Source organism: Leptidea sinapis, chromosome 33 (assembly GCF_905404315.1).
Source record: "Leptidea sinapis chromosome 33, ilLepSina1.1, whole genome shotgun sequence".
Lineage (NCBI taxonomy): Eukaryota > Metazoa > Arthropoda > Insecta > Lepidoptera > Pieridae > Leptidea > Leptidea sinapis.
Window position 1 is genome coordinate 5,315,779 of NC_066297.1, and position 27,421 is coordinate 5,343,199.

The 27,421-nt window shown below is 33.0% G+C and overlaps 1 protein-coding gene across 1 annotated transcript in view; it reads left to right on the forward strand.

The window, feature by feature from the left end:
• Window positions 1-17,379, forward strand: part of LOC126974806 (extracellular serine/threonine protein kinase four-jointed) — a 39,654-nt gene extending 22,275 nt beyond the window's left edge. The window contains exon 2 of the mRNA XM_050822489.1: window positions 14,284-17,379. Within this exon, the coding sequence (XP_050678446.1) occupies window positions 14,319-15,962 (1,644 nt within the window). The 5' untranslated portion in view covers window positions 14,284-14,318 and the 3' untranslated portion in view covers window positions 15,963-17,379. The remainder of the gene's footprint in view (window positions 1-14,283) is intronic.
• The last annotated feature ends 10,042 nt before the right edge of the window (window positions 17,380-27,421 follow it).

Below are 27,421 nucleotides of genomic sequence, written 5' to 3' on the forward strand. Positions count from 1 at the left end.
GCCATGCCAATGTTTTAAAGAACATCTGGACAGTCCTTAAGGTTGTTTATGAGTTTGTAAAGTAAAATCAACTGGGACGCCTTTCGACGCATTTACAATTTCAAGTTCATATAGCCTTTTTTGGTTATTATAATTAATATAATCGACATGATGGAGTCTCGACACGATTTTTCTGCGCTGATTCTATTCGAGTTATTTTTAGTATATATTTTATTATAAGATTATTTATCTATATCACTGATTCGGAAAGGTAAGAAGAAGTAAATATAGTGACTGGAATCGTCAAGCGACTCAACAATTGGTGGATATATGATCTGATACAAAATATATATTTAAATACATCGGAAACCAGTCGTCATAAGTCGTTTCCAGTAATATGACTCGTAAATGGATGCACGTCTGTTTGTTAACGTGCTGGAAACATAAGCCAACTTTAATTTATTTGTGTATTACTTACAGGTGGGACTTACTCTTGCAATGAAATAATTATAATTGATCCTTTGTTATCTTATATGTGATAAAAAAGGTGTATGTATAGTATAAGAGACTTCTTATAAAATGATTTGAGTTATGGATTTCCGCAATAATAATTCTGCGACGATACGACATGGCTACCTTCAAAAAAAAAGCGCGTACACATTCCTTACAGGCCGACAACGCTCCTGTGATTCCTCTATTGTTGCAAGAGAATGTGGGTGTCGGTGATCACTTAATACCAGGTGATCCGTACGCTCGTTTGTCCTCATTTGTCATAAAAAAATATTAATACTAGGAATAACAATAAAAAGAAAAAGAATAAATGTATATATTATATATAATGCTGTACTCAATCATAAAAATTATGTAAAAAAAACTCTTTGTCATGTGTGAGGTTTGAACCCACGCTCTCGAGAATCACAGCTTAAATCTTGCGTATTAAATAACTCTGCCAAACTGACTCGAAAGCAGTAGTTGAAATTAATGATTCATCTTAACCCCTACTACGCAATTGGCTGTAATGCAATATGCGAGAGGTGGACAAAAAAATTGAGGCGATGTAAAACAATTTTCACCTTAACAAATCTCCAAATTACCTAAAAGTTCATATCGCAGTGGATCCCCGATATTTCGAGCAGTTCTGCGTATCGAGCGGTCAAATGGTTTGTTCTCCCATAAAAAAGCACGCACGGAAAATTTCATCTCATTTTCACTATCAGAATTAAATTTCCTTTGCTAGATTGACTAATACAATCTGTTTACTAACAAATGTACAGAGTTTCTTGCGCCGCTTCTTCTCTCTCGGAGCGCCATTTGTTTCCGAAGCGATAGTAGTATCTAGTGTACTATAAATGGCATCAAAAAGAATTCTAAACGCACCAAGTTTGAGAAAATAAACGCCTTTTATGCCTATACCATTAATATATTTTACTCATAATACGGCAACTTTAAGAAGTCCCTATATAAAAGTCTATAAAATATAGTTATAATAGAACATCCATTTTTCACACATCTTCATAATCCGCACACAGCACTTCTAGTAAACTAAAAATCGAAGTATTTGTCAATGTATACAAAAAGTGCAAAAACTCAACTGGAATAACTTAAGTTACGATTATGAGCTTTACGGCGTAGGTGATAAAGTTGATAACGGTATAGTTTACGGTGTGTAAGAAGTTGTATAAATGTGAACACATAGAGTTGTCCGACATGTTAATAAAGTGATAGATTTACGTTAAGAGCGGGTTCCAAAGGGCAGCTTGTAGCATTTTCCGTTTTAAAGTTGCGTACGACGAAATAAAACAGAGATCTACAAGTTTTTTTGTATGAGAATTCTCCTAAGAGAATTTTAAATTTTTTTTTTCTGTGGGACCTCATTTTTTTATGACAATAAGCGATGAGACGAGCAAGGACGTTCAGCTGATGGTAATTGATACGCCCTGCCTACAATATAGAGCGGCTTAGGATTCTTGAAAAACCGAAAAGCCCTGAGCGGCACTAGAATGATTGCACTCGTCACCTTGAGACATAAGATGCTGAGTCTCATTTGCCCAGTAATTTCATGAATGCTTACACAATAAGTGATCACCGCCCATCACGGCAGAAAAAGGCGCCGTTGTGGTACCCATAATCTAATCGGCATCCTGTGCAACGGCGCCTCCCACTGGTAAATGCCCTTAGTCGCCTCTTATGACACCCTTGGATCTGAGACTTTCCTATTATTTTTACGTCCCGAGGAAGCACAGGGCTAAATTTTGAAGATTACTAAAATGCGTACGCTAAATATGTATGTTGTAGTCGTACAGTTGCGGAATATGGCGCGTGATTACCTACTAACAATATGCGTATTTCTTCTATGGAGAAGAACCCATCGTTCTTGGGGTCCCGTAGACTTAAAAACTCATCAAGTAGATGTCAAGGCTTCGTCGAGATTAGATATCTGACACAGAATAAGTTATCGCGGATTCAAAGAGCTAATGTTGCCAGTTTTTTGGGTTTATCTGTCAGTGTTTGCGAGAAAAAAAAATAAATTTACTTCAATCACACGTAAAATACAGCATAGACAAATTTTTGTGTTAATTCGTAATAGGGAACGCCAATCCATGATGGCTGGTCCATGCGTCAACTGTTGAACGGGTGCTACTTATGAAGCGTGGTCGATCTGTTGTAGTTAATAAATCGTTGTATTTTTTGATGTGATAACTAATTATGACAGTAATCGTGAACATCACGTTCACGAAGCATCTTTATGCAAACAATGAATTCAAACTCTACAGGTCGATGCCTCCAATATTGATAATTTATATTTATACACTTTTTCTTATTACTTTTTGTGAAATATCTGATATTTAAAACGCTTTATAACTTTGGACATAAATTTATATATTGGATGAAAATTATTACATGAAGAAAATTTCAAACTAATTTGTTATGTAGGTAAGCTTAGATAGATTATACATCTAGATAGAGTCTCTTGTTGTTAGACAACCGATAAAAACAGGCCAGGGATATTAGTTTAGTGTGCGTGACACTACGCGTCACTTTACTATTTATTAGCTATACGTTTACACTCACGATTTGTAAAAAAACTATGTGTTAGTGTGCGTGAATTGCTCAAAATAGAGGTTAATTCGAAAGGGATTTTTTTTTGATGTTTTCACTGCTATCATGATATAGACTATATTATAGTCTATCTAGACGTATAAATGATCTAAGTAGGTAAGTAAATATCAGCTATTTCAAAATACTCTATTGGTTTAAAAGATTGGCCGTTGAGTTTCTTGTCTTCTCACGAGCTCTACATTTTAAATGAAAATCATTGGCACAATATTCTCTTGTTCATTTGCATAGTTCTGTTTATTGAGACATAATTTTTTTGTCAAATTGTGTTTAATAATTTATGGTGGGCGGTGATCACTTATTGTATAATGAAACTTTCTGATTGAACCCGAAAAGCATGGGTTGTAGTCTGTGACTATATCGTTAAAAGGATTCGTATGGCAAAACAAAAATGCAATTTTGAAAATGAGCAATCGAGCTCAGTTAAATGGTTAATTTAGTGGCTTTTTCTGTTAAAAATTAAAAGTATTTATTATTTCAAATAATGCTACTCTAGTGTTTACAAAATAAAATTACCAATACATTGACGTAAATGTTATTTTAAAATGATTATCTAGTATGGAGGTAGCTCGACTTAGAATTTAAAATAGAGGCATATTTAGGGCAGGTCATTATAATAAGGGACAGTAAAAGAAAATGTACAAAATATGTTATTGAATGCAAATTTAAATACGGAAAAGAAAATAGAGGAAGACTAATAATCAGATGGGAAGATGATTTAAGAAAGGTGGCAGGAACCACCTGGAGAAAAACTGCTATGAATAGATAGTCATGGAAGATCTGGAGGAGGCCTATGTCGGAAGATTAGCTGATAATAAAGAAACTAGAAAGTGAAACAATTGCCATGTTAATGTACTGTATTGTTTGCAAATAAAGACTTTCAATTATTCATTATATAGTTATGTTATGGAATTTCACGTGACGATGGTAAGAGGCCTGATGGCATGACGTTGATTCCTTGGAGTCGTGGAAAGCCACTGGTGTGGGATGCGACTTGTGTGGACACGCTCCCTCTCATATTGAACATTCATCTAGAGCGGGAGGTGCAGCGGCGGTATCTGCCGAAAACCTAAAGCGGAGGAAATATTCATCACTCGGTGATGGATACATATTTGTTCCCTTTGGGGTGGAGACGATGGGTCCTTTGTGTTCATCCGCACAAAAACTCGTAAAAGAGCTATCCAGGCGTCTAAACGATTTAACAGGTGACCCAAGATCTGCTACGTATCTCTGTCAAAGAATAAGTTTGGCTATACAAAGAGGTAACGTTGCCAGCTTCATGGGCACCTTACCTGCCGATAGCGATCTTAATGATATTTTCTATATGTAATTAATTAAATTTGTTAGATTATTTAAGTTTTATTTTATTATTACTTATATAAATAGCGTTATTAATTATTAAGTCATATGTAAATAATCTGTAATATTAAATGACTGTTAATTAAAAAAAAAAAAGAGTAAGTTATGAAAAAAAGACATTATATACTAGTACTTAACTTCATAGAACTAAAATTTTTGTTTAAAGTTTTATAAAATGTAAAAATTTTCGTTAAATGTCCTATAGAGTCCTCTTAAGACTGCAACTTCCTCAATTACCGTACCGTTCCCCCAATCTGAATTTACGATCATTTTACCCAAATGCAATTTATTTCACGACCTAAACTGTTATTACGAAATATCGAACGAGATTTTTGCGTAAAAAATGGTGTTATACCGACGTTAATATTGCCATACTTGAGATGATGTGCCATAAATTCGGTGTAAACGCGTGACAATATAAGGCTTGGACTGTCTTGTTGATAATACAGAAATAAATTTCGAATTTGATGCGGTATACTGTCATTCAGATGTGCCCACAAGTTTCAATGAAACGACTCACACTGTAATGAAGAAAGGGGCATAATAAATAACTGTATGTACAGTGTATGTCCGACGCTGTTCTGCAACTACAAATATTTCTGTACCAGCAGTATAATTAGCTGTATATGCAGTGTTCTTCCTTCTTCTGGGGCAGTACTGCCGTCACACAACTGTTAGTGGGCAGTACTGCCTACCTGAATTACTAACATTTTACCATTTATACGTATACCCTATTGAGTAACTCTTTAATTTAAATTATTTGGTTAAATAAAGACTTTATTTACAATACAATATATTAATAACAAAATGTCACTTTGAAATTTAATTACTGATTACCGTTTATATAAATTATTATCATTTAGTATGAATGCATTTAGTTTGAATGCATATTCGACTGCGCACAAAAGAGGATCATGTCGATTTAAAATCACTGACGATTTAAGCGATTTGATTACATTGTCGTAATTTTAATTATCTATATTTATATAGTTTTTCTTGAACTATTTAGTAAACCACGTGTTATTCCATTTATATATTTCAAATCGAATTATTTAGCACGTTATAAATAACATAAGAGTAAACATTGTTTCGTCAAGTCGTGAAAGACAGTCGGAAGAACACAGATATTGATAGTAATTCAGATTTACAACAAACAGATGGCGTGGGCGAATAAAGCCGAGTGTGGGCGAGATATTAAATTATTTGCTGTATCTAATCGTAAATCAGGGCTGTTTTGATATTATGCTTCATGTTGAGTCTTTGTTTTAGTTCAGAGGTCCTCGGCCATTTGAAAAGTTTTCTATTGTAGGTAGACCCAGTAGCTAAGTATTTTTTTTCATCAAATTTTATGTTGTCTGTTGCATGAGATGTCTGATGAGATGAGATGCATGAGTATTTTGCCCTTTACCAAGGTGTACACTCGGGCCTCCTCTTAGAAGATCATCTAGGGCCTCCTCTTAGAAGATCATCTAGGGCCTCCTCTTAGAAGATCATCTAGGGCCTCCTCTTAGAAGATCATCTAGGCTTTTTAGTTATGATAATAGTAAATATTCTGAGTAAGAAAAGATTAAATCTCAGTCAAAAGTTTGCTGCATCCACAAACGATGAACTAATCGACTATGTACCTGATGAGAAAGCGCATGGTTGCTCAGAGGGCTATGCTCAGAGCGAGATCCCTGCGAGATCGAATCAAAAATGAGAAGATCCGTAGGAGAATCAAAGTCACATAGCCGAAATGATTGCGAAGTGAGAGATAGCCTTTGGAGCAGTAAATTCCTCTAATTGCGACCACGTACCGGAAGACGCAGTGTTGGTAAGGCCCTCACAAGATGGCCCGACAGTAAGGGAAAAATCACCGGAATACGTTGAATGAGGTTAGCGCAGGACTGATCATCGTGGAGATATTTGGGGGAGGCTTTTATCCAGCAGTGGACGTCCTCCGGCTGATATGATGATGATGATCACAAAAATCTACATAAAAGGCATAAAAGGCATTTATTTTCTAAAATTGGTTCCTGTAGAATTCTACTACCGCTTTAGAAACAAACGGCGCTCTGAGAGCTCTCCCAGCATTTTTTTGCGCTCCTAAAGATACTTACACGCAAGTCGGATGACCAAGCCGTAAAAGCTATAATTTTTACACATTCTGACTTACGTCAGCTTTTCAAAATCAGTTATTGGATATTTACCGTTATGTCCCAGTTGTTCACTTAGAAATGCACAACTTGCAGCCTTGTATTAAGTCAAGTCATGATAATTAATCATTAGAAAGCATTTAACAATTAAAATATGAAATTTAATTGATACGTTTTCTAAATCTTTTGTTAACCGTGTTTATTTAACTTCGAGTTATCAATAAAGCCAACACTAACGAGTTGAAAAATGGAAATGGTTTTAATCTCAATTTTTCTGTAAGTATTTGTTGTCTAGCAAATATGAACTGATTTTAATGATTATTTGTTGCTTGAATAAGTTATATATCTCGATTATAGTCCTAAATTTAATGTACTAATACCAATCCAAAGGTTGGTATAAACGCGGTGAAAACTAACTTTGTTTATAAATTGTAATTGATTTCAAAATATTCAAAAAATAAAACAAACATAATTATTTTATTTTTCGGCCCAGTTGCAAATATAAAAGCACTTTCTGAAAAGGTGTAGATGTATTTAAATCAATCATTACTTTTATATCTTGTGTCGAATGTTTTTTTTTTGTTAAAAGCTACACGAAAAGGTCAAAAGGTGACATACATTTTTAAAACAAGGCTAATAAAAAGAAAGTTAGTAGTGTATTGACGTATAGACCTACTATCAAAGGACCCTGTCGATAAGTAACGAGTCAAAATGTTATGATAAATAAAATACATGTACAAGATAATGTTTAACAAAATTCTTACAAGCTGCAGGAAAAAAACGAGCAAAGAATGAACATAAAAAATGTTGTACGGTCAAGGATATCTATAGAGTTGTTACAACGTTTGATTTTTCGTTTATCAACGCTAATCGATGAGATATTAAGGATCTATCAAAATTAAATCAATTCAACTTCTATTATGTTCTTCTAAACTAAAGATATGGCTAGTTATTACCTTAATTAATTTGGTACATATGATAAAGAATTAAGATTGTATAAATTAAATTAATAATTTTTAAAATATAATTGAACAATAAAATTTGAGCATTTTAATAAATCTATTCAATGTTGCAGTGAATTGTTGCCCGATTGTAATTGATAACTGAAGCACTATCATCTGATATACTTCAGAAAATGAGGATATTTTTTGAGATGGCTGCGGTATGGATTATTTTATATATTATTGATGTCGATGAGAACATTTTATTACAGAGTTAAATATTTAGAATGCACATCTAGCGAATTTTGTTGCTTATAAGTATATTTTTAGTATAGATTTTTAAGTTTCCTATTCAGTCATTTACACATGCTGTAATATTTAATGAAAATTCAACATATATACAAATATCTTATACAGGAATGAAAATAGCATTTTAAAAAAGCTGGGATTTTATATTTTACTATAATTTATGTTATTTATTCATAAAGGCTTACCAACTAAATACAATTTATTAAATTATGCACTAAGAATTAAACAAATATAATAAAATAGTGTAAATGTACTTAAATTATAGGTAGGCACAACATTACTATAAGAAATACATGTGGTATTTTAAAATCTAAAATCTATAAATTTTGGAGAGCAATATATTTTTTTTTTTAATTAAGAAAGTTAAAAGAAGATATCAGTGTTTTCATCTATATTAAAAATACAATTATATAATTGTAAGATTAGCTGTAGAGGAGAGTTTAAGCCATAATTACGGTGGTGGAATTTAATGTGCATTGGGGAAAAAGTACTAAGCCGTCAATTGAAGGCAGGCACATGCAAACCGATTTGTGATAAAAGCGAAGGTCAGTCCATATCATAGCTTAAAAGTTTATGTAAACACAGCAATTGTGAAGCATTTCTACGTTATATACATTGATATATTCTATTTAGCTTTTAGTATTAATTTACATAAACTGTTGTCAACATGTGCAATGCGCACTTCAATGGCTATATTGTCTGTGAATTTTGTTGGCCCGTCGGAATTATTAGCCCGTGTAGGAAACTTTCAAATAGATGAGTATAATTTTCAAAAAAGCAATATAATTAAAAAATCTGTTATAACAACTCTCTACAGTTCCGCCTAACAACCGGTTATTACACATAAACAAGCGTCTAATAGAATTATTATAACAGAACTAACTCAATAATTGGTGGGTGTTGCTAACTGTGTATAATCTTCATTATTGTTTATTTAACCGCAGTTTAGCGCCTAGTTAGTTAAACTGTTCTCAGTCGATGGTAAATTATGGGTAATTAATTGTTTTTGGGGTTCTTAAACGTAAAAAAAAAAATATTTTATAGCTAATAAAACGACTTCTGTTAATGTTTGTCTGTCTGTATATCAGTCTCTGACAACTAATTTATATAACGCGTTTTTTTATCTAGCTGTGGAAATACAAAGTCTAGTCTTTATTGAATTAGGCTTAAAATAAATGATTATTTTAAATTACTAAATCTACCATATGTTCAAGAAGAGCTCGTGAGAAGAACATACAAGAAACTGAAAGGCCACTCTATTCAATCAAATAGAGTAATTTATAATGTAATTATACAAAACAAATTATTTTGTAAGGTGATGCATCAAATATATGAATCGTGTTTGAATAATATAAAATATTTCATAGAAAAGTGTATAAATATAAATTATCGTATATTGGATGCACCAACCTTTAGAGCTTTTACAAGTTTGAAGTTTCATTGTCTACGTTATCGAAGAATGAGTCTGTTTTATAGAACAGAAAGGTTAACTTGTTGGTATTTAATAACTTTGCAATTAAAATAAAGTCATAGTGTAGGACATAGTTTTATAGAATAAAACGATATACTGGTCACCTTATGGCAAGTGATCACTGCTGCCCATTCTATCAGGCAACACCAGAGGGGTCGCTTGAGCGTTGTCGGCCTTTTAGAGTATGTGTTTTTTTATGTTCGATCAACCAGAAAGCGCAAGGAAATTAATAAATAAATAAATAATAACATTATTTTAGTAAACCAGAGGTTGTTTTATGGAAAAGGAGGACAAACGAGCATTCGCGTCACCTGGTGTATAAATTTTCATGCAACGACAGAATCACAGGAGCGTGTATGTGTCGAAGGGGTTGGTAATTTAAACGCACTTAATAAAATTGAAATATCTGTATTTTACAGTTTCCACTAATAATAATTATAATAACTGACTCAATACATTTTGGGCAGCACCTTACTATTCACAATAAGTAATGCCTACTCGAACTTAGCGCTCTAGCTTATGTAGAGCACGACCGTCTACCGTGATGATGCTACCAACTGTTAGTTGGCACTGCTGTAGTGCCAACTAACTAACACGAATCAAGTTAACTAAAGATCTCAATATTATATGCTATTAGGGTTATTTCTAAGCATAGTGATAATTATATTAAATAGTATTCAAATATTAACAGTAGTTACATAAATATAATTATTAATTGGGATATCTTATTCGTTCATGACATTGGTAACGCTTGTTATCACATCAAGCTGATATATGTGAGTCGTATTGTACTGGGAACACCGCACAAGGAAGCTCATTGTACACACACCCACAGCTTGGTTGTACGTGGAAGCAAGTTTCTTGAAAACAGTACTGTGAAGGAACGCCACACATCCAGATGGTGGGGATGATATCCTGTTCTGTTATGTGTTGTGTGAAGGTGGAATTCGGCAGCAGGAATCAGATCAAACAGCTCTTCAGACACTCCCCGTGATAAACGCGATAGAAGGCACACAATGAAGCGACGTCACTCCGTAACGCCAAGTGATCTACCCGATCACAGAGCACTGGATCTCTGACAATTTGAGCAACTTTGCTTTGCACGCGGTTAAATGGATCGAGCTCATACTGGGGTCCGCCGGCAGGAAACGCGCTGTGTAGAGCTAGAGAAATATTTTAGACACAAAATCAGCAATTGGCAATTAATTATAATACTTACTTATAGAAATTGTATAAGTTTTTTTGGTTTTATAAAGAAAACGTTGAATTTGAAGGTTCGTAACTTATATAGAGAAATACCGACACACACTTGACCGATATACGCTTTGCCTAATGTACTTGTCGGTGTTAACAATAAGAGGCGATAAAGTAGTGACGTGGGAGAGGACATTATACTTATCTCAACTTGAACAGGGCATAAATAATGTGACATTATTACAAAACGGCTTAAAACTTACTTATACAAAGGCTTTGCTTATGTAAACGTACATTATTTATGGAATATTTTGCTGGTAAATGAAGAGTTCCGAAGAGCTGTTCGGCCAGATCACTACTGCTAATTCGAACATCACATCCATTAATAATTATTATAATAATAATGACACACTCTTACAAATATTATCTTGCCCTAAACTAGGCATAGCCTGTACTATGGGCACAAGACAACGATATATTTAATACAATATACATACTTAAACATACATAAACACAAATTAACATCCATGCCTCGGAAACGAACATTCATATTCATCATATAAATGATTGCACCTACCCGGATTCGAACCCTCTATCTCAGTGGTCCCTAACCACTGGGCTAAAGGAGTCGTCAAAATCACACCCCTTGACGCACTATAAACAATTTCCCTCACAATCGCCTATTAAAAGGTCGTCAAATTTTTCTGACGACATTTGTCCGAGTAGATCATACGAGATTGTGGTGCGAAATGTGCGAAAGGGATGGACATCTCTTTCGCACATATCGTGGGCGATGTATTTTTTTTTATCAATTGAAATGTAATTATTTAGCAAAATGATTAAAAACGTCATGTGAGTTACACAATTTTGTCAATTTAAACGAGCACTTACCTTAAGTATTTAATTTTTTAATTAAAAACGTCAAGTTCGTTACACAATTTTGTCAATTTTAACGAGCACTTACCTTAAATACTACATTCCATCCTTTTTAAGTTTGGATATGCTGTTATTTGGATAGTTTTTCGTTGAACACTTTGTCATTGCGTGGCGTTGTATTCAAAGCGCGGTCAAAGCACAACTGAACGAAAACTCTGCCTTATTTTTGAGCGTGATTATGGGTCTAGTTATTTATTGTACGTCATTAATCATACTACATGTTACCAACTAATATATTATTATGACCACTTAAATGTGTGGCGTCATAGGTACAGAGTGGTTTTCAACAAAAATTCTTCGGCATAAACTCACCCGAACTGTGAAATCAACTTCTTAATCACACTTTATAAACCAAATCGTTTTCTTTTGTACACACAACAAGATATTATAAATTTTTGGTACGGTTAATATTTATTGCTATGAAAGAGCGCGGCCTTCTGTCACAGGTATTCCTCACCTAATCGAAGGTCACATCTAGGCACTATATTTGTACCATATTTTTTACTGAAATAAATATTTTTCAATTATCAGCTATTACCGCTTTTTATTAGGGCTTATTTAATAATACATTTTTAATCAAATGAACTGAAAATGTAATCCCATTCGACTTTGCATCTCTGGTAGCATATGGAAGTGAGAACGGAACACCAACGACGTAATTATTTGAAAACTGTCAACTGCCAGTTGTAAACAATACCTACGCAGGGCCGCCATTGCTAATGGTCAATTTAACGAACTACGCCGTTTCAGCGTACTTACTATGACAGTACTACTTTTATGACAGTAAGGGACGAGACAATAAGGACGTTCAGCTGATGCTAATTTATAAGCCCTGCCGTAATAATGCAGTGCCGCTCAGGATTCTTGAAAATCCCAAAAATTCTGGGCGGCACCACAATTACACTCGTCACCATGAGACTTAAGATGTTAAGTCTAATTTGCCTAGTAATTTAACTAGCTAGGGCGCCCTTCAGATCGAAACACAATAATGCTTACACATTACTGCTTCACGGCAGAAAAATGTGCCGTTGTGGTACCCATAATTTAGCCGGCATCATGTGCAAAGGAGCCTCCCACTGGTGCAACGCCTAATTACTGGGCGCGTTGACGATTTCTCGTTTGTACTGTATTCTAATAATACAGCCTACTGAAGAATGCTGGGAGAGTTTTTTAATATTTTAAGCTTTGATTTATTTATTAGCTTCACCTGTATGTATGTTTGTTTGTAACCGTCTCATTTGGGCGCGATTTTGACCTACTTTAAACGGCCAAACTTCGTAGATATATCGAGGACCGAAGACAATATATTAATTTGATAAAATTATTCCATTTTTCAATTTGCAAAATAAGATTTATGTTAATTTATATAATTTTCCCATTTATCGTCGATAATGCAGGAATTGATATTCATTACATTTAGATTTTTAATTTCCACCATTACCTTTTCAACCAATGCGTATTTTTTTTAGTTTTTTAAGCTATTTTTATTTAAAAGTTCGTTTTGAATCTGTACTATCTAAATGACCGTAATGACTAATAATGAAAAAACGGAGAGTTCAAAGATCTTTCTTTAACACATATTTATAAGTCTAAGCGACCAAAGAGCAATTAACATATTTAAAACCCAACCCGGAAACACGCAAGCTCGTAAAAACCTTATCAGCAATATGTATCTCTTGTCGAGTAATTAAAACATAAACTGACATATATACACGTCAATCAAATCTGGATTAGACAGACAGACTGTTTTTATTCATATTTTGTGTACAAAGTCTTTATTAACAAATCTTCTAAACTAGATCCTTAAGCGATCATTAAAATTATTACATTAAAATAAAATACCTTATTAAATGATTTAAAACACAAGTAAGGACTGTATTTACTATTAAAATTTGCCATAATATTTTTTATAGAAACATAATTTGTTCTAAAATGTATGGACCATGCGGGACTCGAAGCCGCGCCTTTCGCGTTCAGAGTAGATACAGTAATTAAAAGAAATATTTTTAGTGATGTTTTAAAATCATGACAGCTCGGTGTTATTCAAACAGCACAAATAAAGATTCTGCGCGACTGAACAAGATTTAATTTTCAAATTGTTTCTTTTACAAAAGTATTAAAAATGAACACATTGTATTTACGTCAAAAACTGTTTCTTGGAATATTTTTTGAAAAATATAAGTTATTATTTCGTGTTTACTGGGTAAACGCCTCCATTTCACGCAGGAATGCCCTTGAAGATTGTTAAATAGATTAATTAATTCTGGGAATCCGTTTTTGCGATCCTTCTTTGAAGGCTTTGGCAATGATCAAGGCTCGGAACCTGGCCTTATAACTCAACAACCTCGGAAGATGTCATATAAATATACGTCTTTTTATTATAAGTTAATTTCATTGTTCAGGGGCACATAGATCAAATTACGCATCGCCTTTCTGACTATTATGACAGCTATACGACTTAGATAATGTATTTCATTGAAATATTTAAAACGGATGATTTATGCATTATTAAATGCTAGTTTATTTTGTATTTTTAATTTTATTATATAATTTTCTAAACATTTATTGCTAAGACATGATCTGATATCACTTTTGAAGTATTAAATTTAATAAATTAGAGAATTTAAATTACATACTTTTTAAATTACATTTTTGCGTAAAAGATAAATTTTTATTATTACTCAATTTAACCTTTAGAAAGTATTTTATTATGTGTAACACTCGCGTTAATCAAAGAAGAATATACTAAATTACAGAATTACAAAATATATTTTTTTGTAAAATTACATTTAATTGTACAATATATAGTCGCATAACTAACATTATCATTCTCTTGTTACAGATGATCAACAAAATGGTGTAAGATACAAAATCAAAATGGCCGAAGAAGTGATACAACATACTTACAACCAGAAAACAAAGGAACCGAAGAAATCAATGAATGAATTAATTAACATCAAAAATATACACAAACCAATTGATATAATAATTTACAATATGAAAAGTCCCAACTGTGTAGTGTACAACCACTTCAGCAATAAAGAAGACTACAGGAAAGGCAGAAGGGAATATAGTCTTTACAAATACTGTTTTATAAGCGTTTGTCTCAGTTTTACACTTGGTTTTGTAATAGGGGCTTTTATTATGGGATCCCAAATAACCAAAACACCAAATTTTAGTCAAAGAAGAATAACCCTTAATAATACTTTAAGTAATCTTAGAACATTAAACTCAGTGAAAGTGCCAAATGAATTAAAGGAAATAGAAACTAAAGAAAGAGATTTCACCGCTGTATCGTTTACTGGTGATAACAATAGACATAAGATGGATATATACCCGAAAAGTTTAACAGAAGATATGAAAGAGATTCTGAAAGATAATAAAGTCAATCACCATAAACATAAAATAGAAAATGTATTCAATACAACATTGCATGTACCCAATTCAGAGACTATTCTTTATGAGAATATATTTTGGGGGCCAGAGGTCGAAAATGCTATGCCTCAAGGATATGGAGAAAGTACAGCAAATATTTGGGAGAAATATGTTAATCAAAGTGAAATTGTTAAAATGGAAGCGGGTTGCGGTCGCATGCAGAATCGTCTAGTCACTTTCAACAGTGGTCTCCAAGCTTGCGTAAGATATCGTCAAAATACAGACCAAATACAAGGAGAAATCTTTAGTTTCTATGTAGCTAGGCTGCTCAATCTTACAAATCTCGCACCATCTGTTGTTAAAGTTGTTGATCTTAAAGATAAGCTATGGGCAAACGTAGCTAACGACATATCAAATGCACAGTGGAATACAAATAGAGCAGTGGTACTAACGCAGTTTATTCCAAGCTTAGAATCAGCTACGATTCCAGAAATTTTCAAACCATCCAATCGTCATTTAAACAAGAATGATATCCTAGAAATGGTTTCTAAAGAAAAAGAAGCAGTTAGTAATAAACAGTTTCTAATTGATAAGATAAAGTCGAAAAGTATTAAAGCTAAGAATGATAAAAAGAAAGCTTTTGACCATATCGATATGAAACTAAGTAAGAAAACGACGGAATTATTTGTTGAATTAGCGCAATGGTCGGATTTGATTATTTTCGACTATCTAACAGCAAATTTAGATAGAATTGTAAATAATTTGTTTAACTATCAATGGAATGTAAATATAATGGATGGGCCAGCGCATAATTTAGCTAGGAAAATGGACAGTGGGTTGCTTGTGTTTTTGGATAATGAATCCGGATTACTTCATGGTTATAGACTACTGAAGAAGTATAACGTTTATCACAGCTTAATGTTGGATAATTTGTGTGTGTTCAGAAAAAAGACAGTGGACTCACTAAAGACTTTACACCAAGGACTGATTGGTGAAAAGTTAAGTGATATATTTCATAAGAAAAATAATGCTGTAATTAGAGATATTTTGCCTCCGTTACCGGAGAAAAATTCTAAAATATTACACGAAAGAATAGGAAAGGTTTTGAGTCAAATCGAGAAATGTGAACAATCTTTTGGTAGATAGTTTTAAATGTCTGTGATAGAGCATTTATTTAAAGACTGCTTGTATTAGACTTAAATTATAAAATAACTTGGTCTCATTATGAGTTTATAAGGAATTACTGCTCGTTTAAACACTCGTAATTTACCATGTCATATCTTGTCCAGTGTTAATTTCCAATTATAACCCCCAGTTGAGTTGTTTGATAGACAAATATTGGTTGCAGCCAAAAATCCAGGATCATCAAAGTAAGACACGTATTGTCCAAAAAGTCGTGTAGTTTACTGATTGTTGCAAAGTTATTTTGACGCGTTACGGTTCCTTAAATAGTTTAATTCTGTAACACGCCTTTATAAAGACATCAATAATTATATCATACCCTCAAAAACAGAATTTCGTGCGACTTCGCTTTAATTGTATTTTATATGTAAACAAATGTAATATATTATCTATTTAAGTGTTTTGCAAGTGATATCATTTGATACCAAATATTATTTATTGTATAAATTTAAATTTTGTGCCAGTGTTAGATATAGTATTAATTTGTATATTTTGTAAATGTTTTAATGCGGGAATTAAATGAGTTTCGCTATTAATTACATAATGGTAAATTATTAAAGGTATTGTTTCAGTTATCATTTCAGAATTAAACGGAAATATGTTTAAAAATGTACTTGACATAAGAAGACATTCAGATGTTTTTTATTTCACGTTTTAGTGCCCTAGTACTTATAAAGTGTCAACATTAGTCTAAGTTAGTGTAAATTTGTTAAGACTATGTTTATCTAGGTATATTGTGATATGTGTATTTATTTTAGCACCAGACTTATTTGTAACGGCAAAATGTGCTAACAGCAACGCAACGAAAAAAATTAATGTGAAATTTAAAAAATGTGAAATCTTGAAAAAAATTAAATGAATTATATATTGAAACCTATAAATAAAATATCACTTAAAAGCTGAAAATGCTTTTATACTTGTCTTGTAATGTCTTTACGCCAAGCCTCAGGAAATAAATTTAATTCAAGTATTTTGTAAAACCTTTAAAGATATGTGTCAAAGATAATAATGTTTGTAATTATACAATTAAATATTTGGAAATATTAATTTAATTTATTTATCAAGTTAAATACATTATAATGTTTATTTTTGGAAATAATTCATTTCAAAATTCAGCAACATACGTTTAACCCATTTATTAAAATGATATATTTAATAATATGTTAACTATTGATCATATTACTACTTGTAAAAGAATTTTACTTACAAGTTTATTCAATACAAACAAAAACATTTTATCTCTTTCCCATCCACGTTCTTTAAATTCAAAAGCTCATAGATTTTGACAATTATGAATAAGTCTTTCGTAACCGTATCAGTTACGGGAACTTATGTAAATAAATGTAAAATATGTAATTTTAATAAAAAAAGATCTTTCATACTCTGTGTTTGTAATTCAAGCCTCATACATAATTAATGACTACTTGCATGATTTGTGGTGTAAGGGCGCTGTCAGACAGGTGGGACTAGATTCAGCGTGATTGCTAGCGTTTCTTTGTGTAAGAAGTGTATATCTGATCGCGTTGCAGATCTATAATCGTGTGTATTGGGCGCTCAATAAAAGATACTCATATCATATGTAGGTACTTGGAAACACCGTAAATTTTTTTTTCACTTTTCCACAATCAGCTTTTACGTGGATAAAATAAATTGTTTAAGAATCGCAATGTGGATTCACCCTGAAAACTTGAGACTTTCTGGCGTAGAGTGAGTTGGTGCATTTTGGCGTAGAAATGAAGTCCAGCAGATCTTCTGAACACTTCCCGTGATAGATGCAGTCTCTAATAGCAGGACATTGAACTGTCCACAGAGTAATGGATGCCCGAATTCAAAACAGCCTTTGTACCAACAACAAAATTGAATCGTAATCCACATTAATGACATTTAGACATGATTGTAGGAGTCATAATTAACAACTAGGTTGAAATTCGCTTGAACATACATTTCCTGAAAAACTGTTATCATTTTATTAGACACTGACAGTTATCCAATTGTCATAGAATCTCTTTCGTGCAAATGTATAACTAACTGTTTTTATGATTTCAAAAGAATTATCAGCAAAGTGGGGCTAGAATCAACTTCTTCGATGTTACACTCATAAATTTGTTGCGAAAACTTTGCACCCGATTTAATCACATTGTCTGCACAGATGCGAGTGTGAGTTTTGGCATGGAGAAAATTTACATTAAGAAAAAGTGCAGACAGCTGATCTGTTTTACCTTGATAATTTGTTACTTAGTGTGCTATCACTTTTTTTAAGTAATTGACGGACGAGTTTGTAGTGACCCTATCTACTTAGTGGCCTCCTAAGATTTTGGATGCGTAGGATGAGATGCTGATATGCCAAATGCTTGCATGATAAATATGACAGTATGCTTGTGGGTCACGATTATTTCTAATCACATAAATATATATTTGATAATGTGTATTGCATTAAAATATATCAAAACCGGTAGAGGTTTACTGCAAAATTTTCCTTATAAAGTACATTATATAAAGTAAATGTTACAAGGTACATAAGTAAATCACTTTACTTTACACGCTATCCAAATATTTATTTATAAATTCAGATATTTTACTGGGTTGAAAAAGTAGAATTCCTACTTATTAATAATAAATACAATCAAATACAATTGTAGTAAATACTCACGTTAAAATTTAATTATAGACTTACCTGTTCTCTTCTGAGCTTCCAAGTAATTTTCAAAATGTTACATCAGAGTGCGTTATTCAAGAATTCGAGCAACCAAGAACAGCACAATATAGTATTTAATTAGTATTTGCCAAGTTTAGTAAGTACTTGCACTTATTTCAATTTGTTAGTATTTAAACCCTTGTACCTAAGTTGATTTACCTACTGACTCAAAAAAAATGTAGTACTATTTTGGTGAATGATGATGATGAAATCTATGCTCACCTAAGTATAAATTAAGTATCATAATTAAATAATATAGTCAATTTACCTATAACGCTATTTCACTTCCCATATAATGCATATAACTTGGGGATTTCCCATAGACATATCTCTGCACTGTGAAATTTATAATGATTAGTACAGTTCATAATAAGCTTCGCAAACCTTATGTTGTTACAAAATTATATTATTTTCTTAAATTTGTTAAATAATAGAGTAAAACTAGGTAAACAATTGGAAATACTGGTTACGAATTGTGATTAATTATTATACATATAACGAATTATGAGGTCATAAAAATGCGTTATGTGAAATAACCTATATAACGCATTTTCCGATAACACGGACCCACTCTACCGCGTTATAGGAAACATTACGTATATATTAATATGAGGTAAGTAAACTTTATATTACAAAACCATGTTCTTTTATTAAAACACGCAGTAAAAAAGCCGCAGTTTACTCGCCTGGTGTGGAACACCTTTAGACCACAGAATAAATATCAATGCTTAATCAGTAGACAATGTATTAATAAAACATCTGTTTAGACTTAAACACTTGTTTAACATGATGCTGTGAGATGACTTAATGTTGTTAGAAATACAATGTACCTACTCGTACATTGAGCGGAACAAAATATGAGAAGTTATGAGAAACATGAGGTTGAAATTTTTCCGAATAATTTATCTTTTTTGCTTCTGGTTTGTATATATTACGTAATAAGTCAAGTTAAGTCTCTTGAGACACGGCTTCGGCCTAGAGTTTCTCAAGGTATGGAAGATGGTACGTGTAAAAGGGGGTGGTTATTTAAATCATACAGAATTCTCGTTATCACTATATTTGGGTATTATTTAAATCACACAGAATTCCTGTAATATTTGGTTAAATTTTCCACCTATTAGATTTTTTACTATAAGTAATGAATACTCGAAACATAACCAATAGTGTTAATGCTTACAAATTACAGCAGTGCTAAATAACTTTCAGTTATACATAAGTCATATTGAAGTTACTTTAAAAATAGTTGTTTATAATTATGACAAAGCAATAATAGTAAGTAAGTAGCCAAACTTATCCTCTGACAGAGGTGCCAAACCTTGTTTTTTTTTTGTTATGGAAAAAGGAGGACAAACGAGCGTACGGGTCACCTGGTGTTAAGTGATCACCGCCGCCCATATTCTCTTGCAACACCAGCGGAGTCGCAGGAGGTGAGGCAAGGGCCTCACCTCTTAAAATATGACTTATTGTGCCGATGAACCCCAAGGACACATCGTCTCCACCCCAAAGGGAACTAATATGTATCCATCACCGAGTGATGCATATTCCTCGCTTTAGATTTTCGGCAGTTTCCACTCCACTGCACCTGCTGGATGTATGTTCAATATGAGTGGAAGCTACCGTGTCCACACAAGGCGGCATGTCAAAGTCAAAGTCAAATAAACTTTATTCAGTTAGACTCAAACTAAGCGCTTTCGAATAGTGACTATAAATATTTTTTTTAAATTACTGAATCTACCATATGTTCGAAAAAAGTTGACCTCGTGAGAAGAACATGCAAGTAACTCAACGGCCAGTCTTTTCAATCAAATATTGCATTTTACAATGGCTGTTATATACATAATAAATTACTTTGTAAGGTGCTGCATCCAATATATGCATCATGTTTAAATAATATAAATGATTTCTGTATAATTATAATTAATCGTTTTTTAGATACATCAACCTTTAGAGCTTGATATCATGATCGGACAACCCTATATTACATCATGAACATGGATTTATACAGCTATTTAGTTCAGCATTTTTGAGAAGTTTCAAAGGATTTTTGCCAAAACTCCTCATCATCCCAATTCCTTGATCAGTTTGCAAACTACATCCGCACGTTGTCAAATTAAATTAAAATCATATTATTCGTGTAGGTCATGGAAATGACACTTATAAATGTGAAAAGATTTCTTTTCTTTTACATTTACCACAATGAAACTTATTGCCACTCTTAAATACACATGTATAGTGATGCAACAAAAACACTCAAACGTCAAACACTAAATGCCATTCACGAGTAAGTCAAAAAAAGAAAATGTAAATTGATAAGAAAAAACACAAGATTTATTGAGTACAGCAGATGTATCAATCCACACAAGCGTTAATAAATAAATGTATTTTACGAGCATTTTATTAGAGATTATAATATATAAAAATTACTTTAATTTCACTAACCTGCAGCAGAGTTTCTGGTAACAGAATCATTCAGCCACCACAAGACGCGCCCGTTCAGGAGCATGACGCATGAACCAGCCATCGCCTTTTTAGGGAAAAGAAGGACCCGCCCCATGTCGCCGCCACAAGCAATCACCTACCCTTTTCCGTGTACATAGACAATAATGTTATTTCACCGGTCAGATCGTAAACTGCAGGTAGACTAAACACTTCTGAAGATAGACATCCATATATTTAGATATTATATAAAATTTGTGTAGTCAATCTTGGTCAATCTATGTACTATTATCTACTTTCGGTATTACCCAACCACGTCAAACTCATGTATTAATCGTTTTCTTTAACAATTTCTATATTTTTTATCTTGTTCTGACGTCCATTCCTCACTCTATTCCAAAACTCTATGTTTCAGAAATATTCAGGAAATTACAAGCATGAACTGGCAACCCTATAGACCGTGACGCCATGCTTTATGCTTATTCCAAAAGAAATTTTATGATAGATTTGACAACTTTGGAATTCTCTTTAAACAAACAACTACAGTTAATAGTCGATTTCAACCCTAATAACCAAGCAATAAAATTCAATTTCAATAATAAAAGTAAACAAAAAGGTCCAGTCATTTTACCCACTCCTCAAGACAGAATTGTTGGATAAACAACTTTAAGCTCTAACATTTTGAGTTTAGGTTGGTTTTATAATGCAGATTAATCTCTTTGTAGTATCAACCTATTGAGACATATTATTAGTCGTATTATTTTTTTAGTAAGCTTATAGAATCCTCCCCATTCATTTCGTCGCGACCCTAATTAATTAACTATAGTTTTTTTTGTCTGTGGGAAAAATTCTGTAACAAGATATTAATAACTGGAATTTGAGAAAATTGCATTTACAAACCGGTCCTTGTTTTGAGTGCGTTATGATTTTAGTAATATGATATTTGACATACGCGTGTTCCGGTAAACAAAATGGCGGCACATATTGGTTGCTGAAGCAATGAGATATTATTAGTTAGGCATTGCTTTTATGATTGAATAATAAAATAATGAGATATCGCTTAATGAATTTAGCCACTATTCATTATTTTTAAAGATTGAAGGCTTAAAAGATCTTTTCATCGAGGAATATAGGTACGTGGGTATACTAATAAAGTTTTTTGACTCGCCATTTGTAATAAATTATTTAAAAAAGAATTACGATATTTGAAAATGGAACTATCCGAGAGTAGTTATATTGAAGTTCATTTTTTTTTTAATTTTAAAATTTATGAGCGCTTTGCAATTAATGTAACTGGAGAAAACGTTTGCGCTTTCACTGTAGCTCAAGTCAAAAAAGCTGCCAGAGACTTCAATTATTGGCATTTGGTGATGAAGATCCATCTCGTGTATTCAGTGAATTCAAAATTGATCGGCATCATCTCTGTAATCGACTATTGCGAGCTTGTGCCATTTCATTTCCTGACATATCTGAGAAGCAGAGTATAGAAGAAAGAATATAGAATTTTGCAAATATCTTGATGCAGCTAAATGGAGGCTGTTTAGTCCGGGAAATACATGGAATTAGCGATAAAAACCTGAATTCAACGTTACACGGAATGTTAAATCATACAAATTGCTTTCATAGTTACCTCAAGAGTTCCAATAGAGAGTTTGAATGAACAGCACCGGAAATACTTTTATTTTGTATCTTCTACCGCATTTATCACGGGGAGTGTTCCGAAGAGCTGTTTAACCTCATTCCTGCCGCCGAATTCCACCTTCGCACGACACGCCACAAGTTAAGATATCATCCTCATCATCGGGATGTGTGGCGGTCCTCCACAGTGCGGTTTACAAGGAGCTTTCTTCCACGTACTACAAAGCTGTGGAATGAGCTTCCTTGTGCGGTGTTTCCGGGACGATACGACATGGGTACCTACGAAAAAAGCGCGTACACCTTCCTTAAAGGCCGGCAACGCTCCTGTGATTCCTCTGGTGTTGCAAGAGATTGTGGGCGGCGGTGATCACTTAACAACAGGTGACCCGTACGCTCGTTTGTACGTGTCCGTAAAAAAAATATAGAATTGCACTTGAAAATTCATTTGCTTAGTAGCATTAAGATGGTTTTAAATGAATATCCTTCTATTGCGAGATTGAATTGGGTCAGCTCAGCAGTCATGGCCAGCCCATTTTAACATGTGGGATACATTGTCTGACCATAAGTTACCGTTAAATTAAAAAAAAAAGTTATTTCTACGATTGCAAAGCGTTTTTCTAAACATTAAATTCCAATTCCAAATCACATTAACCCCCACTGATGGCAAATAAAGTTGTAACCAATAGGTTAACTGGCGTGCAAACTATACACAAGATATTTTAGACCTTAAACTTTAACTGTAAGGTCTATATTAAAGTACAGAATCGATTTGATTAAAATTATACGTCACATTTTACTGTGTCTGATTGTTGTAGTTTGAGAGATAGTGATTAAAATGCTCTTTACAATTGTTTTATAGAATTAATTGATAATTTTTCTTGCATTTTAATATTACACAAATACTCGTAAAAAGATACAGAGAAAGCAGGGGTCCCGTGAAACATTATGGTAAGTGGTAAAAATACCTCAATGGAGTTTTAGTAACATAAGATAATTTTCTCGCCGACGAAATAAGTAACGAATTCAGCGTAATAATTTGTGGCTTATAAATATATATATATATATATATTATATGCAGTATTTTTTGGTTTTTGCCCATTTTGTGCCCGTTTATATATTATTTTATACATCTGAATGTCTTTAAAAAAATGATTTAAACCACTCTTTTTGCTTCGGTAGAGTTCAAAGAGCAGATAGCAAGTATTAAAAAATATTCACATATAAATGATTAATCTGTCAAATTATGCCTTAAAATATTCTACTGTGTCACTTACTCACAGGCTTAACTATCACAACGAGATTAGTGGAAGCGAACCTTTCATACTTAGTTTTCACTTTTTTATATTTATTGCACAAATATACATACATACAGAACAGTTACTCCAGTCAACTTTTATTTATAAGAGTGTAAGTAATTAAGTAAATTATTTTTTTAATAATAGAAGAATAATACTTGAATGCCAAGCAAACGTATAAGAAGAGACTGATGTATTTGGGAGCCCAGTAATAAAGTGTTTTTCTATTCGATACTATTCTATAATACTTAAAATCTTTTTTTAATCACCATCTCTTCGACTATATCGTTACAATACGTGTGATGGTGTTTCGATTAAGTACGGCTCGTTTGTGACTCCTTTTGTGATTTGCGATGCGTTAGCTTAACGTTTTAATTATCGGAACGGTTTTTCGTCAATGTTTTAAATTAGATCTCTTTTACATCTTATTCTTGATCGAATTGCCTAAATAAGAAGCTGTGGGCGGGCTTTTAAAAGCTCACAATAAATCGCATGGTAACGCGGTTTAACCTTTACACTTGGACTGGAGTTACCGTGGTTGACAAGCACCACGTAGCTTTTTTTTTTGAAGTTTTTTTTATGAAAATAAGGGACGAGGCGAGCAGGACGTTCAGGTGATGGTAATTGATAATCCCTGCCCATTATTATCCAGTGCCGCTCAGGATTCTTGAAAACCCCAACATTTTGAGCGGCACTGCAATGGCGCTCGTCACCTTGAGATGTAACATATTAAGTCTCATTTGCCCAGTAATTTCACTAGCTACAGCACCCTTCAGACTGAAACACAATCATGTTTACACATTACTGCTTCTCGACAGAAATAGGCGCCGTTGTGATACCCATAATCTAGCCGGCTTCCTGTGCAAAGAAGCCTCCTACTAGTAAAAAAGTTCTCTTCTAGCTGAGAAAAATCTGATAAGTTGTAGAATGTTTAAAGAACTTTGAGTTCAATCAAGAATCTTGAGCCGCACTGCATTATAATGCGCAGGGCGTACCGCATACCACCAGGTGCACGACTCATCTCGTCGCATAAAATTACATGTCTATTGTAATATCTTGTACCATACCCTCGCGTTTGAGGCCGAATCGTACTTGGGTGGCTTATTACCTACAACTTTAGATATACTCAAATTAAATTTGAAAACAAAATTTTATGAACGATGCGGGACTCGAACACGACCTCTCGCGTTCCGTGCGAGTGCTCTTCCAACTGAGCTAGCGTTTCGAGTGACGTATCGTCATAAAATTTTGTTTACAAATTTTTTTTTGCGTATTTATCCTAGCAGTGAGAGTTATCACTTTAAAAACATAACAAATGTGTTTAGATGAACCGATGCAAGTATATAGTATTATATTATATAACCGAAATTGTTCTAAAAACGATCGAAACACTTGTTATACCGAATCACGAGTCAATTTGAGTCACGCTATGATGCCAAACTGCTGGAGCGCGTATAAATATATCTGAAGTTTGATGGTCAAATACGTATTTATATTAATAAGCTGTTACCAGCCCTTTGTTTCAATTTTAAGACAGGTTAGCAATAGAACATAATGCCACCATGATAATATATATATGAGACTTGATCCTGCAGACAAACTGTCCAAACAGTTTTGCGGGACTATGTTAATTTAAGATTCTTTCTGTAAATGAATGATAGTAAAAATCGTTGTTTAAAGTTTAACCTGTCATTTATTTTTCAACGACTTCAAAGTAAGGTACGGGTATTAAAAACGTGTGTACCTACTATAACAGGAACAAGGAACTCTTTTCTCGTTCATCGAAAAATAACAATAAAAGAAAATAGTATTTACTTTGATTTAAATATTACACATTTAAATAAAACACTTTTAATAGATTAAAACGCGTGTAACTGTTTTTACATTAGATTTTTTTAAAGTTATATTTTTATTTTATTGTACTTAAAACCGACGTTTCAGTTCAGTCGCCCTGGAAACGAGATCTGGAAAGGTCTGGAAACGTCGGGTTAACTAACACATAACTACATAAAAAAAATAACTTTTACGTTAAAATCTAATGTAAAAACAGTTACGATGACAAGCGTTTTAATGATTTAAAAAGTGTTTTATTTAAATAAAAGAAAATATCAAGATCGAAGCTTGTCCATACGTGTTTGTTTTATTTTTTATTCAACTTAAATTTCATTCAATATTTCTAAGTAAAATATATTAAATTTCACTTGTAACATATAATAAAGTTATACAAAACTTACATATAGGTACCTACACCCAATAATAAATCAAATCAAAATCGCTTTATTCATATAAGTCAAGTAAGTCACAGTTATGTATACAGAGTGCAATTTAAATTATAGACATAAGTAAGTATACTATACAAAGAAAACTGAAAGTAAATAAAGTTAAGTTTAAAAAATAGGTTCAGAGAAGTTTCACTAAAACTGGTATAACCGTTAACTGCAGCCGGTAACTGATTTCACAAAGTAACTGTGTGAGACAAGAAAAATCTGTTTTTTTTTCAGCAATAATCACGCACTTCTCTCGGTATTTGAATACAGAAAGTGTAGTTTGGCGAAATGGAACTAACCAAACATTCTTAAAGTAAAAATAATATTTACAATACTATGATTACATAAAATTTAAACTATCATTACGGGGAAGCGTACCAAGAATACTGGCAGCATTTCCGCGTTGGATAGCTAGGCTGATCCGTTGACCGAAATAGCTGCCAGCGCTTGGGTTTCCAGTAGCTTTATTGAGGCGCGTATATAGTAACTACTTTGTAAAAAATTGTATAACTTTACATTGATTTCTTTGACGTAAATGAGTGAAGTAATATTGATTTGATATTATAATTATAACTAAAATATTACCGTCAAACTGATGGTGTCCAACGAAACCGTGTTTTCTAGCCATTTTTAGGCTTATTCGAATAATTTTCATGAGAGATACTAAATTAATAAAAACTGAGAAAATATATATATTGCGTTCCTCCAGAGTGCGGTTTTTAAGGATATTTCTTCCATATACAATTAAAATATCAGCATCTGGATGTGTGACTTATCTCCACAGTGTGGTTATCAACAAACTTTCTTCCACGTACAAACAAAATATTATCTTCACCATCTGGTTTTAGTGGCATATCTCCGCAGTGCGGTTATCAAAAATCTTTCCTGGTTTTTGGTTGTCCAAAATATTATCGTAACCATCTGATTTTGTGGCATAACTCCGCAGTGCGGTTATCAACAAACTTTCTTCCACGTACAACCAAACTATCAAATGAGCTTCAACTTCCGCAATCTTTCTTTGCGGAAGCTTCAATGAATACCTATCATTGCATTATGGCAAGGGTGCCTTAAAAAATGGGCGCACGCCCACCT